Source organism: Barbus barbus (genome assembly GCF_936440315.1).
Source record: "Barbus barbus genome assembly, chromosome: 35".
Lineage (NCBI taxonomy): Eukaryota > Metazoa > Chordata > Actinopteri > Cypriniformes > Cyprinidae > Barbus > Barbus barbus.
The window spans coordinates 16,721,069-16,737,026 of NC_136763.1; the positions used below are offsets into that span (position 1 = coordinate 16,721,069).

The 15,958-nt window shown below is 35.3% G+C and overlaps 1 protein-coding gene across 1 annotated transcript in view; it reads left to right on the plus strand.

The window, feature by feature from the left end:
* LOC306855419 (succinate--CoA ligase [GDP-forming] subunit beta, mitochondrial) overlaps nucleotides 1-14,308 on the plus strand; it is a 116,597-nt gene extending 102,289 nt beyond the window's left edge. The window contains exons 10-11 of the mRNA XM_079394129.1: nucleotides 5,448-5,568; nucleotides 13,226-14,308. Of these exons, the coding sequence (XP_079250255.1) occupies nucleotides 5,448-5,568; nucleotides 13,226-13,341 (237 nt within the window). The 3' untranslated portion in view covers nucleotides 13,342-14,308. The remainder of the gene's footprint in view (nucleotides 1-5,447; nucleotides 5,569-13,225) is intronic.
* Nucleotides 14,309-15,958: the final 1,650 nt, after the last annotated feature.

The window sequence follows — 15,958 nt, forward strand, 5'->3', positions numbered from 1 at the left end:
CGTTGCGCAGATAAACCAGAACAATGGTGCTAATAGGGTACGGCGAGATGAAGGTTTTCACTCTTTTAGGCGTTAACAAAAGACAGATGCACTTCCGCAGATTGATTAGCACTGGTCAACGGAGTAGAGCCCCCCTTTCTGTGGGAACACAGCTGCCAATGTGTGGTTGGATGATAATGCCAGCACTCCCCGACCACACCACAGGCGTTCTGGCGCTGATAGCAGCACAACGGTATTTCTAATGAGCAGCGCGTTAATGGAGATTTTTTTAAATCAAAAAGCTTTTGTTTCATCTTGTTTTGGGGATTATTGTTCCAAGGTCTTAAAACACATCACAGAGGACAGAGAAAACTAATGATTGACCAGTGGGTGCAGTGTAAAAGCTATTGGCACAAACCCGCTACCAATGCCAGAGAAGTCTCGTTTCGCAGAGAACGTTCTCTGAAACAAAAGATACTCCAAAGCAGATAAAGATGAAAAGGCCTAGTCAAAAGTAGGCTGCTTTCTTAAAAATGAAAACCAACAGGGACAACATATTGATGCCGTTACTCACAGCTTTCTTAGAAGTCATGATACTAGAACAAGCATGTGATACTAGACCCACTGGCGACTAATGCAGACAAACAGCAACTCTGAGAGATGGTAGACTTTGCTTAAGAGGGCTTTGATACTATTTGCAGATGCAGAGAATGCCTCAAAATGGCATTCAAGATCCCATGTGTTGTTTTCTTTCCTGTATTGACATATTTCCTCTACAGGATGTTTGACTGGAACATATCGAAGGACTTTACAAAATGTATATAAAAATGGCCTGTAGCCTAATTATGTTGCAGACGGTTTTGGAGAAAGAACATTCTTATTTGTATCTTTGTTATTCTTAGGGAGCATTTGAGTGGACAAAAATGTGTAGCGCAGTGTTTTTGCTCTGTTTCTTATGAAAGCCAATTTCTGCCATGACAAAAAAAAGGGGTAATTGTGACTTTTTATCTCACAATTCAGACGTCTTTCTTACGGTTTATATTTATAAAAAAAAAAAAAAATCTGGAATGTTTGATGAAAAGTTGCAATTACCTTTTTAATTTCTTTTTTTCTTTTTTGTTTTTACATGTATTTTTCATTTTTTAATTTATTTTATTAATTCTGTGGCTTCCAGGGTTTCCATTACATTACATTCCTTTACTTAAAATTAAATAAAATAATTATTTCATTTATTCATTCATTTATTTTGACATCTTTTGGGAGTACAAATAACATTTCAATGGCTTCGAAGCTCTTTACTGTGAAGCGTCCTTTGTTCTGCTGTATTGTGCTGCTTATTTTTATTGACCAAACATGCTTGAATGATTCAGAGCATCATTAACTATCTTAAGCGGTTATAAATTTATCTAAATTGAGCTTGCACTTAACAAAGAGTAGATTAATTGGATTACTGCAGCTATGAAAAGTGTACAGCTGACATTAATAAAACAATGTAAGACAGCTTCATGTTTAGCATGTACTGTACACACAAAGTTATTTTCTAGATCAATTTGTGGTCTGCTACTTAGTGTCATTACCTGTAGTGCATTCAGTCCTCTTTTTCACGTCACTGTCATAAGCAAAGCCTGTTCTGCTTTCAGCGTTGCATACGCTCTATACTTCAAATTTCCTTCAGAATGTTCAAGCCTGGAGGTGCAGTCCGACATTTCAACAGCAAAATTAGTTTGTTTGCGAAAAATAGAAAAACAAGATCCTGCACCTCTGACAGTTTCTATCGCATTTGTTCTTTTTCATTCTAAATCCCACTGGCAGTTTGAGTGAAGTGCACTATATTTTTACGAAGCAGCATTTACTCATGTGCGAGAAAGCATAAATCATGCCTACTGTATCATTAATATACATAGATGTCAATAGGAAACGCATGACTGGAAGAAATATGACTGTGCACAATAAAGGCAGATTTGAAAAATGTGCTGCAGCTGAAGACAGTTCTGTGTGGAGAATGAGGCTTTGTGCTGTTGCTCCTGGATCTGTGCTGCCCTCTAGTGTCAGTCGAAGGAGTGTAGGGAAAACCTGAGGAGCAGGGCAAACCTAAAGCTGCTGGGACAGCAAAGAGCTTATGTGACTCAAATGTGGCAAGAAATGACATCACAAATCAGGTTTAATTGTATTTGCTTCTATTTGAATAAAATATTTGATAATTTTTTTATATTTATTTTAACATTATAATCACCTGACATTTTTCTTTAATTTATTGTATTTCAATAAAATATACCCAATTATAAGACCCAAATGTGACAAATAATTTTTTTAAGAGCCAAATGTGACCCATCAAATCAAAAATTATTTTTTCCCTATTATTTTTATCTTTATATATACATACTGTGTGTGTGTGTTATTTATATATATATATATATATGTATGTATATATATATATATATGTATATATATATGTGTATATATATATATATGTATATATATGTATGTATGTATATGTGTGTGTGTGTGTGTGTGTGTATGCATATATGGGGTATATGTATAATAACATTGTTCACCATCAGTCAGATATATTAGGTGTATCGGTAAGTAAAAATCTAAGGCCACCTTGAAATTCTTGGATTGAAAATATAATCTAATAAATAGATTTAAATTAATACATTTAAATTATTTAATTTTATTAATATTATAACACAATTGAATCAACTTTTCACTAATTTGATGTGCTTATAATATAATTTATAATGGAGAAAATAAATATTGAATGCATATTTGGTCTCAGGCATTTTAAACCTTTTGATTTGAATTCTGAGCTAGTTTTAGTCTGTCACAAACTGTCAGTGTGACATGCTTCAGTGTGGTTTTGTTTGTGACGAGCTCTGAATTGAAAGGTCTGGGTCAAGTTTTACTCGTTTTGGCTGAGCTTGGCATGCTTTTTCTTGTCTGTGTCTTGTTGGAGTTGTGCATTGTGTAAACTGCAGCAGCTCAGACGTTACCATTGATGGGGAAGACACAGCAGATGTAGATATTCTGCAGTCATGGTAAATGCCTGCCAGTTCCAGCATCAGCAGCTGTACATTACAGACACTTTCCCAGATCCACCGACAGACCCCACACTCATCTGCCGTGTGCGGTTTCAGGGTCACATGTTGGAAACGCTGCCATTGGGCACCCTTTACTCTGTCAGCAACACCACAGCCAGACGTGTTTTGCTTCATTTGTTTTGGTGTGGATTTATTTATATCACAAGTTGACAATGAAACACTAGCTGTCTGCGATATCTCAGGATGTAAAGATGTGGATTTGCCATCTGGCAGCTCAGCCAGGTGGGGATGTACCTGTTGGTGGAGGCATCGTCTTGCCTGTCTGTGCATGGGTCTCGGCCTGTATCTATTTCTGTCTCAGTCTTTTCACCTCTACTGTCTGTCAGCCTGTGGATTTATCTTTGATTCTGGTCGCCTTTTTATGTAAAAATCTTATATGGATTTTCTTTTTCTCTCTATGTGTGTCTGGGTGTGTCTCAGTCAGTAGTAAGTGCACTCTCTAGGGAGTCAGCCATTGTGAGGGCTGTCAAGATTGTTGCATTGCACCGAAACTGCCTTAAAATTTCCAGAATACACTATAAAAACAGTGAGCATCAGCTAGTCACTATATGTTGTTTTATGAAGGGATCAAAACCTAATTGTTTTTTATTTATGTATCATTATCAAATTAGTGTTTCGTTTTTTACATTATTATTATTATTTGTTGTATTATATTATTATTTATGCAATGTTTTAATTTTATGTTAATTTGCAGGATAAACCGTTCATAATGGCATTTTTGTATTTTGATGTATTTTGTATATTTATAATATTATCATCACCAATAACAACCATAATAATAATAATAATAATAATTATTATTATTATTATTATTGTTTTATTAAATGTATTATTATTGTTGTTGTGGCTTCTAAGAATAAGAATAATAAACCGAAATGTAAATTATGAAAAAGGAACTTATGCCATTTATGAACAGTTTTTTGACTAAATAAATCATTATTATTAACTGAGTAGAGAAATGTGTAGAATAAATATTAAATAATTAATAATAATAATCAAATAGATAAATAAAAAGCAATTATGCCATTTTAAATGGTCTATTCTGCATTAAACAAAAAAGTGAGTAAAATATTATCATTATTGTTGTTGTTATAAACAAACAATAATGTCACCATGCTTCTTTTTAATTGGCTACAATGAAGATGCAGTTACAAAGTACAAGCTACACGTAATGTGTGACCCCAGATAATTGAGTTCTCAAAATCCCTGTGTTTAGAAAACTTTTGCTAGTGTCTGAATTCATGTTCACACTATACATATTCACAGAATAGGGAGCTCTAGTTTCTAGCTGGTAAGGCAAGTAACATCATTTGTGGGCAAAACTGCCAATATCTCTCTGATCCTCAGATTTCCTCTCTAACCATGTAAACATCATTACCACCGAATGCTGCCAGCAGTCACTGCCACAGATTAGCATAGATTATGAGTAAACATGCAAAATTAATCTGATCTGTTGACTTGCTAATTTGACAGAAATGAATTGGCATTGAGAATTCTGTGTGTGTATGCCTGTTTGCACACATTAATGTCCCTTTGATTGCTGCTATATTTATGTAAATGATCATTGGATTGTGTGAAGTATAATCTGCTTTTTTTCCTTTTGAGGAATTATGGTCATTATATAGCATTGTTAGCACAGCTAATACCGTGCTAGGCTCAAATATCTAGTTTCTCCTCAGGTGGGCTGCTCGTTTCAGGATTTAAGCACCTCAAATCTCTTCCAGCCCCATGAAGGTTTTTAGCATGCTAATGCTAATAGCCTATTTGGCAGCTGGTCTTTTTTCACGCGAGGTTCAGGGTTTTCTCCAGTCATGGAAAGCCTGAAAATATTAGAACTGTTATACAATTTTCTTAATAATAGACATTTTCATGATTGTCCATCATGAATATGAACTTTTCTAGTTATCCTCAACTTTAAAATGTTTAATTGCTTTGAAATTGACTGATTTTAATGGTCACACTTTATTTTAAGGTCTAATTCTCACTATTAATGAACCATTAACTATGACTTTTGTCTCAAACTAATAATAGTAAGGTAGTTGTTAAGTTTAGGCTTTGGGTAGGATTAGGGATGTAGAATATGGTCATGCAGAATATGTGCTTTAGAAGTACTAATTAACAGCCAATATGTTAATAATAGGCATGCTAATAAACAACTAGTTAATAGTGAGAATTATTCCCTATACCAAAAGGATACCACTTTAATAATAATAATAAAATTACTGGTTAAAATGTGTGAAAACCCTGAAGGTTTTGCTTTCTTGCCTTTTTATCTTCTTAAAGATTACGTTTGCTAATGCAGTGTCATGTTTTTGTCTAAATAAAGCTTTTTTCACCCAGTTTTTATTTGTATTTTTCTGTATTCAGGTAGCAGCCATCTTGGTAAACATCTTTGGGGGGATTGTTAACTGTGCCATCATTGCTAACGGCATCACCAAGGCCTGCAGAGAACTGGAGCTCAAGGTTCCCCTGGTGGTTAGGCTCGAAGGTGGGTGTGGCCAATTAATGTCAATTAAATCAAAATGTGCAATTTCTGAATCAAAGGTTCCAGTTTAACGTTGGCACCAATAGCCTTGTGAGCAGCACACGACATACAAACGCGAACCAGCGATCTGAAAAAATGGCTTCAGCACCCGAAGGGTTAGGGACTGGGTGACCTGACGTCCCATTTTTCCCGGGAGTCACAATTCGTTGTCGATTAATTTAAAGTTAGTGAAGGCAGGACAGGCGGAATCATGCTGATAGAAGTGCTCTCTCTCATGCGCACACGCTCCACTTCAGTTCTCATACAGCGCGATCAGTTCTCAGTGCTCAAATACACACACATCAGTCCAATGTCTATCGTGTAGAGTCAGAGTATCTCATGTAAATACAGTCGGTTATGGCTTAAGTGAGCGTAAACAGGTGGGTGAAAACTGAATGTGTGTCAGTATTACATGCATACCTTCCATCTAATATGGACAGCATTCCTAATTATCTGTGTCATCAACGTTAGCCTAACCAACAAAAGATATTAAATAAATATATACTTAAGTAAACCTACTGTATCTGAAAAATGAGTTTAATTTGCATCTCTACCAAAAAATTTAAGTTTATTCGAGTTTTCCAAATTCAATCCTTGATCCAAATGTCTCATAAGCTTAATTGATTTGGTCTAAAAAGAGAAGAATTAATGACTATTTTTGTTTGAATACTACATATAAAATAGCTACCAAAATAAATGTTGGTAACTGCAGTTTGACTAAAAGTAATGACAAAGTTGACAAAAATGCAATGACTTTTCGTCGACTAAAACTATGAAAGACTCAAATGACTAAAATGTGACTAAGACTATTAAGCTTTTTCGTCTCAAGATAAAGACTAAGACTAAATCAAAAATGCCTGACAAAATTAACACTGGTCCCGAGTTCGAATCACGACTTCAGGACCTTTCCCTCTCTCTCTTCCACTTTGCTGAACTGTCCTATCATAATAAAGGCAAAAATGCCCCAAAAAAAAAATAAAAAAGGTTCCTGTTTAACTTCTAATATTTAAAATGTGTTCTGTAAAACCTTTACCTGTAAGCAACCCTGTGCCTGTCAAGTGTAGAGATTGTTGGTGTTGGTTAGCAAGCTTGTCACGCCGCAGCATTTGTTGGTGGCAGTGAGAGGAGCAGAGGGACCAGGCGTTGATTGTGGGACCTCTCACCTGTGTATGCTAACGCTATGCGCTCATATGACACTGGGCCTCAGCCTGCTCCCATCTGGCCATTAGGATAATTGGCAGAAAACAGCTGAGTCGTTTTGCCTGAAGGGAGACATATACTCCACTCCATTAGTTTTCTGCTCCTCGTTTGTCCATGCCATACCCTGTCCTTCTGAGGGCAGCCTTAATATAGACCAAGAGCAGGATGAAGATATTTAGTACAATTAAATGCTCATCATATTTAATTTTCTGATCATATTTGCACTTTCGGGGGAAATGCACATGTGGGCCAATATGTTGGCAATGAGCCAAATACTGTACATCATTGAATACAGTTTAACTGGTTAAGGGATAGTTCACCCCAAAAATTATTATTCTGTCAAAATTTCCCCTCATCCTCATGTCGTTCCAAACCTTTAAGACCTTCATTCATCTTTGGAACACAAATTAAGATATTTTTGATGAAATCCAAGAGCTTTCTGACCCTGCATAGACAGCAATGCTACTACCACATTCAAGGCCCAGAAAGGTAGTAAGGACATCGTTAGTCATTGTGACATCAGTGGTTCAACCTTAATTTTATGAAGCTACAAAGCTAGCAAGCAATCCACAGAGCATCCAAGTTCTACTACATCATGGTACTCTCGTGAATGTGTGTCGAAGTCTGGCACGGAAGAGAAGAATTGTTGAATGAAGTTATTTTTGTTTTCTTTTCACACAAAAAGTATTTTCGTAGCTTCCTAAAATTAAGGTTGAACCACTGATGTCACATGGACTATTTTAACGATGTCCTTACTACCTTTCTGGACCTTGAACGTGGTAGTTGCATTGCTGTCTACGCAGGGTCAGAAAGCTCTTGGATTTCATCAAAAATTTCATCATTTGTGTTCTGAAGATGAACAACTTCTATTGGTTTGGAACGACATGAGGGTGAGTAATTAACAATAGAATTTTCATTTTTGGGTGAACTATCTCATTTATAATGTTCATTCACTTAAAAAAAATTTAATGCTTTTAAATTTACATATTAAATATTATTCAGTCCTTTTTATTTTGAACTAGCCCTGCAAATTAAATGGCTAAAAGCCTTTATATCATACATAGTGCAAAAGTAATTACTGACACACCATTTTCACAAAGCATTTTCCATCCAAATGAAAATGCCTTGAAGCAATAGTGGCTCAGATTCGCCTGCCCTCACTGGAAAAGTGAATTAGACACAGTGGCCTGAAAGCCCTCAGTAATGGGTGTAAGAGGCAGCGTGCTGCTTACAGATCGATCGTCTATTCTGTCTCTCTGTCTGTGGTTGATCATGTCTGACAGATCGCTATAAGATGGTTCCCAGCTTAGAGTTTAGTTGTATTAGCTGCCTATTGATTCAGGCCCATTTCTTACCCCAGCCTCTCCATAAGTCCCACCTTTCCAAGAAAAACTTCAGATGCATATGAGTGTGTGCGTGTGTATGGACTTATACTCTCTTCTTCCAACTCTTTCACAATCAGCTCCCTCATATAGATACCTAAGACTGTCAAAAACACATAAAGAACATCCTGTTTGGGTATACTGTAGATTTTGTTCTTCGACACACTGGATCAGTGGGACTCAATCAAGTTGTTCACTCAAAAACATCTTAAAAATCTAATTTTAATTAATATTGGTATTCTTTTTGTCGTCTTTTTAAATATGCGGGCTATGCATGTCATATAGCTGCATAAAGATATATTAAAATTGTAATCAGACATATTATATAAAAAATATTATTTTTCAAGAGTGTAAATTTGCTTGATTCTACCAAAAATATCATAAAAGTACTGTTGCAAGGGAAAAGTATGTAAAATTATGATTTCTGTATGACACTGTCCTAAAATAATGTGTCATATTCATTTAATGATCAAAGACAAACCATATCTTTGGAATAATGGTTTTAAAAAAAAGTTTTATTCTCTATTTTAGCATCCTATTATCAGAATCTGCTGACATTTTCAGATCAGAATGAGCTTTATTGCCAGGTATGTTTGCACATACGAGGAATATGTTTTAGTGACAGTAGCTCCACAGTGCGACAGAATGACAGCAACAGGACAGGACACAAATTTTGCAGATTTCTGTGCAGATTTAGTGACGAAGCCTGTGCAATACTTCAGTAAGAATTTAAATCTGGTAAAAATGTATTTTATGAATGGAGCTGCGAGTAGAACACTTGGGTACTAGATGTTCCAAAACACTATTTTGGTTACCAGCAATAGTATTCTCTACACTGATTTGTGAAGTGTATATGACTAGGAAGAGGACATAAAATATATATAGGGCCTTATCATGGTATAGCAGAGATAAAGGAGTTTGGATGCATTTAGTCTTCACAATATTGTGTATTTTCGTAAATATTTTTGTAGATTGCTGTTCAAAAGTTTTTAAGATTTTTTTTTTTAAATTACGTTTTTATTTTTTAATATTTATTTATTGTTTTAATTTAAATTTCTATTTTGAAAGCTGCATTTATTTGATTTAAAACATTATTACAATTTAACTCTTATTTGAATATATTTTAAAATGTAATTTATTCCTGTGATATCAAAACTGAATTTTCAGCATCATCACTCCAGTCCTCAGTGTCACGTGATCCTTCAGAAATCATTCTAATATGCTGATTTAATGTTTAAGAAACATTTCTTCTTATCAATGTTGAAAACATTTGCACTGCCTGACCTCAGAAGTTTGAATGGCTGTGTCAAGATAATGCTGTATATGTTAAAATGATAATTCACGTGTCAATAGTTTTCTGATAGAACTTCTTTCGAAACTCATTATTATTATCTGCACATGCTTATTCAGAATCATATTCTGTCAGTTCCATAATGAGTATGCATGTTTAAACATTAGATACTCTAAAGTAAGCTTTGTTCAGAGGCATATAGGCCAAATTCATACTGAATCGTTCTGCTTGGTTTTGGTGTTAAGTTGGTCTCTAGCAGCACCTTGTGGCAGTGAGTGAGAACAGACCTGTGTGACTCTCAGCTCTTACATTCTGAGATCAATATATGTGTGAGATATTACCACATACATAACACATGCAGAGATTTGACTCTCACAAGGCAATCTAAGAGCCCCCGATCAAAGCAGTCGTAGAAAAAAGTCCCTTTAACTATGTGTAGCCTATATGAGTATTTTTCATGGCATTGGTTGAAGTTTGCTCTCGTTGCCCTCAGACGACTCGGCATTGTTGAGCAGCAGCGGACAGCAGATATTCTATACTCCCAGCACACGGCCTGCTCGCCCTCATCCTCTGCTAATGAAATTATACAATTGATTGTTTTGTGCTGCCAAATGTGGAAGACGTGTTAGAAATGAGTTATTGTGCGAGCGGACAAAAGCGCTGAAATATCAGTAGTTAAGTGGTGCTGGTAATTGAATTCCTCATGAAACTGCTATTGATTAGAACATCCTCTCTCCTGAGAGAGCAAGTATTATCATAATTACACTGCTGGACAACAACACACGCGCACACACACACACACACACACACACACACACACACACGTGTATACAGATACTTGTACGTTGGCATAGAGATATTTTAGAGTTGTAAGTATGTTGCCTAAATGTATATACTGTAAGTCAGATATACTGTACAGACACATTAAAAGACATATTTTTGCACATGTTGAAATGCAGATCCAATCTGATAACCTTCAGATTTATATGCAGGCCAATAGGATGATGCATTCAGGTAAACACTTATTTTCTGCCGCATGGGTCATTAAAATGTGAGGATTTGGAGTCATGGCTTAGCAGTTTGCGCGTAGATCCATGGTGCTGAGGTGCTCATGCGGGCGATGCAAGGTCAAGCCTGACTCGCATCATGTTCTGATCTCTTTCCCGTCTTCTTTCATTTCCTAGACACTCTCTAAAATTTAGACTGTATAATGTAAATATATATATATAATGTATACATTTAAAAACTAAATAAATCAAAAAAACTATTTGTTCATGTTTAAATATGTCTGAATAACTTAATAAAAACAAAATAAAATAGGTTTATGATAATAATGCAAGAGTAATATAATATTGTCATATAAGTTTATGAAAAAAAAATATACATTATTAGATCAAATATATAATTGTTAAATAAAAATAAATGTTTAATTAATTAAAACATAAAAATATATACATTTAGAAAATAAATATAAGTTTTTAAATAAAATTGCAAATAGTTATAGATTATTAAATAAAACAAAAGATATATAATAGTTTAGAAAAACATGAATAATTAAAATATGAAATAGAGTGCAATTATGTTCAAAATGCTGAAGTAATAAAATAATTAAAATTAAATATATAATAAAGTATAAATGTAAAAATGTAATGGTAAAAATGTAATGGATTTTTTTTTTCCTTTTTTAAAAAAAGTACATTTTAAAAATGTAAAGTAAAATGTTTAAATAATTTCAATGTTTAATTATTTTTAAAGTAAATTAAAAAAATGTAACAACTAATGAAAACGTCCTGCGCACTGCAAATCATTATTAAACATTTTTCTCAAATACCTTCTTCAGTAGTTTTAAAATAACATTTAAAAAATTAAAGTACAAAAACTGAAATCCATCTTTTAAATGCATTTAAACACACATCTCGCATGTCTGTTATTCCTTCACTTACATCTCACAACTTCCATTCCCTGTACTTCTTGCCCTTCTGCCTTTTCTTCTCAATCTGTCTTCGTCCTATTGACCCCTGTGGAGTAGTTTTCTGATTTGTTTTATTGTGTTGGCCCCGGGCCCTGGCCCTGTGTCAGGGGGCCAGAGTTCAGTGACATTCAGAGTTACTGTGCTATCACAAGGGCGGCCCAAGCAAAATAATACAGTGCGTGCTCAGTCGGGACGCCTGCAGCTGGCACCAACACGTCCCCCCGGCCAGTGAACACAGCACTCGTGTTTCCAGCCAATGGAACGAACAACCCCATTGCCATTCAGCCAATGGAACATTTCCTGTCCTTTTCAGCCAATGGAGCGATCCCAAAGCATTTTCAACACTACTGCTCCTACAAGCCAGCAGAGACACACTCCCCAAACTCTGCCCTGCCACTCACAGCATTTTGAGAAAGCAAGGACTTTTTCTGATTTTTAACTTTAGCCAGATTTCCTTCCTAGGCCTTATCGTAAGGATGGATACTGATAAGCATTATTAAATTATGCTTAAAGAGATAGTTCACTCAAAAATGAAAATTCCGTCATTAATCATGTCGTTCAAAACCCGTCGGAACACAAATTAAGATACTTTTGATGGAATCTGAGAGCTCTCTGACCCTCCATAGACAGCAATGATGTTACCACGATTAACGCACAGAAACGTAGCAAGGACATCAGTAAAAGTGTCCATGTGACATCAGGGATTCAACCGTAATTGCTGTAAAAGCTATGAGAATAAGTTTTGTGCGCAAAGAAAACAATCATAACATAATTTATTCAGCAATTCTTCTCCCCGAGTTACCGTCTTCTGCCATTTTGGAGCGTACCCCAGAACTTAATCGACATAATCAGCGTTGTTTACGTTCAGTAGAAAGTGTGCGCATGCTGAACGTAAACAATGCTCATTACATTGAATACATAACCCTTTCATTTTTATATAATGCAATGTATTATTTTGTTTTATATAATATTAGTTATACTTTTGTGTGATGTTATACTTTTGTGTATATATATATATATAAAGACCTGAATAGACCATATTTTTATCTGCAAATATTCATTTAAAATCTGAAGAGTTCATTTGCAAAAACAGATAACTCCGATGTTAACAATTTTCAAATATCATGTTTTTCATTGTGCATTCCAAGTAATCTCAATCCAGCTGCAGTTGGGTTATTTTGATTAGATTAAAAAATAACAACAACAAAAAATACAGCTACACAATAAAATACAATAAAAACATGATAACGTAATAAAAAACATGATTTTTGAACATTATAAAAAAAAAAAGTTATCCGTTTTTGCAAATAAACTCTTCATATGCAGGCTTAAATATGAAAGAGTTTATTTGCAATATATAAATATATTTGTGTGTGTGTGTGTGTGTGTGTGTGTATTATGGACCTAAACAAAAAATCTGTTTATTATTTTATAATTTACAGGTCTAAACAACCAAATTATTTTAATGATAGGTTTGGTATTATATTTTGGTATTCTATTTTGTTATATTATTTATATTATATACAACCTGCGATGAACATAAAATAATATTAACACTTCAGATGTATGTCTAAGCTAAAATAAACATGATTGTGGACACAATGGTGAAAATCAAGCTTTAACATTATAATATTAACACATGCCAGTAGATAATACAAAATAGCCAATAGAGTATATCATGCATCCCTGGTGTGTGTGTTTCAGAATGAAAGTGAAGGCTTAAAAACTCCCATTAACCAAAGTATCTTTGCTATTGTTTTATGTTTTGATATTCAGGAACCAATGTTCAGGAGGCAAAGCGTATCCTGTCTGAGAGCGGGCTGCCCATCACCTCTGCCATTGACCTCGATGATGCCGCCAAGAAAGCTGTTGCTGCCATTGCCAAGAAATAAATGCATATGCATACACACCATTATTACAGTATACACAAACCAATAGAGCTGTGGCCAGAATCCCTTTGACATAAACAAACAGAGCCTTACACACTTAATTCACACACACATGCCTTTCTCATCTGCCTGCTGAACCACAGCTACACACAGTACCAGCCTGCTAGAGTCGCTGGGCATCTTGTCTAGTTTTTCCAGGGACAACACTGTATTTGAGGCCCTCTTCACAGGCCCCAACTTCTCAAAGGGTCTTAAATGTGAGGCAGTCTTGGGAAACATGGTTTTTCTTGGAGTTAACCTCTTTGTTGTCTGAAAGCAGCCATTTCTATAGCTCAATCAATAACTCCGTTATATCCATTGCCTTTTTATGGAAAGTTTCCTTTTATTGATCATAAGTATGGATTTATATTTTCAAATTAAACTTAAATAGTTAATTGCGTTCCAGATTAATCTCAATAGTAAATCTTTATCGCCTTAAGTAAACCATGAAATGTAAAAGTGTCATATGGTGGAATAGCCTCATTTTTTTTTTAGATTGAACTGTGAAATATATCCCAAATCTGATATTGATTTCTTAATCTCCATATGATATCACCATCCCAGTCTGAATTAAGTTTATTTTGTTTAGAAGAGTGTGATGAGATTTTTTTGTGGGTATAAAATCTAAAACTAGAGATTAAGTATTGTTTGTCTATTTCTGAAAATGTGTTATTGGACAGTAAATTCAATATTGAAAAAGTTTCCCTATTACATGTAAAAAAAAAAAAAGATATGCTTCATAATGTATATTCACTTGCATATAGTTTATTCTTTTTAAATAGTCATAAAGTGGTATAGTTTTTATACTGTGCCTGTTATATAAAAAGTCCACAATAAATGTAATTAGCTTTTTGTAATCTCGAATATATTTTCAAAGTTAATGTATATTTAAAAATGAGTCAACAATGTTGAAAATAAAACTTTTCTCTTTACTTCTGTCTTTTGCTTTATTTTTATTTTTTGATTGAACATCACAATAATTTCAGTACTATAAGAAAAATGTGTTTTTAAACCACTAGTAATAATTACAGCATTAGAGCGTGTGTGAGTGTGTGTTCACAGGCGTTTTCAGAAATCCATCGCTGTCAGCGGGTTGGAACATTTAATGGATTATCTGTCAGGCGATCCGAGAGGACACCCGGATCGGATCAAGTGCCTCGAGCAACAGACCTCTGTCTCACTTTCTCCTTGTCTTGTACTTTTTCATTCTGCCTTACGTACCTCACTTCTCACTCTTCAGCCTCGTAGTCAAATGATTCTGCAACCACTAGAATCCCGAAATCCTGCGCAGCCTACAAAGTGTTGATTTTTGACCAAGCGATGCCATGTTGTGCTGCACGTACCCACCAACATGTGAAGGTGAAGTGCAGATGGGTATAAATCGAGGAGATGGTTCAATAATTGCCTATTTCAAGCTCTTCCTTCACCGTGTCAAATACAAGTGTGTTGATGGATTAGACTGTGGAGTTGGAGTCGTTTTAGAATATGCTCTTGTGGCGTCATTGTATAATTCAGAGGTCACCTAATGCGAGTGTCGGAGAGAGTAAATGTAATGACCAAAATTAGTGCCGCTTTCTTGTATAAATATAGCCTAGATGAGCTGAAAACCCTTAAGATGGTGCTGACTGTAAAGTCAGCTAGCTGTCATATAGTGGTTCGAAAGCTATTCTGTATCCTGTTCTCATTATGTAAACTGCATTTTAAAAAGCTATCTTCTTTTATACACCCTTGTAATTGTTTACTTGGAGTTTTGAAAGAATTACAATCACTTTTTTTCTCTCAGAACGGATGTCAAAACGGTAATTGCCACTTTGGGAATCTGTCTTTTGAGTTTAGCGTGAAACTGATCGCCAGCCTCTTCGTGAAAAGCACAATTTCCTCCCTGGACAGTAAGGTCAAGTCATCCGTTCAGGAATATTGGTTATTTATTGTGTCGTTTAGTGGTAACAGCCACAAATTTATTAGTTCATAAACCAGCAATGTGCTTGTGGATGGCGTGTCGCTATTGTATTTGGGTTGTCAGACGCATGGGCTATTCACTCATTATGTGCTGCCAGTTCAGTATGTTATGGTGGGAGTCTAAAATGGACATCTAGAGCTCTTCTGTGGGAGTTTAATACCTTTCAGTACTTCTCAAGGTCAGGTGGAAGTTCCCTGAAAACTTGCCTGAGAAATAGGCCTCAGTCTGCCGGTGTCCTTGAGCTTTAGGAGGTATTGTCGTCTAAAATTGCCTTCTGTCACTGTAAAATTTCACAAAGAGGCTCGTCTCGTGGAGTCTGTGCTGCATTATTGCGGCGAGCCATAAAAGACAACGATGGATATGTTTTACAACAAAGCTTAAGGGAAAATGTTGGCCGAAAGCGCTCTCAGGTGGTTGATTTTGTTATGTAGTCAGTGCTTTATATTTAGGTCTCATGGTTTGGCCATATAGCACAGATGGGCAGAGAAATCCATTTCCCTCTTATAGAATTGCAGCCTGGGGTTCTGTAATTGCAGCACTTTAAGATCGATTTAAATTACTCTCTTTGTCTCCTTAACAAGTTGAGTTTTAAGGTGGAGGATGAAAAAAAATAAAGTTACA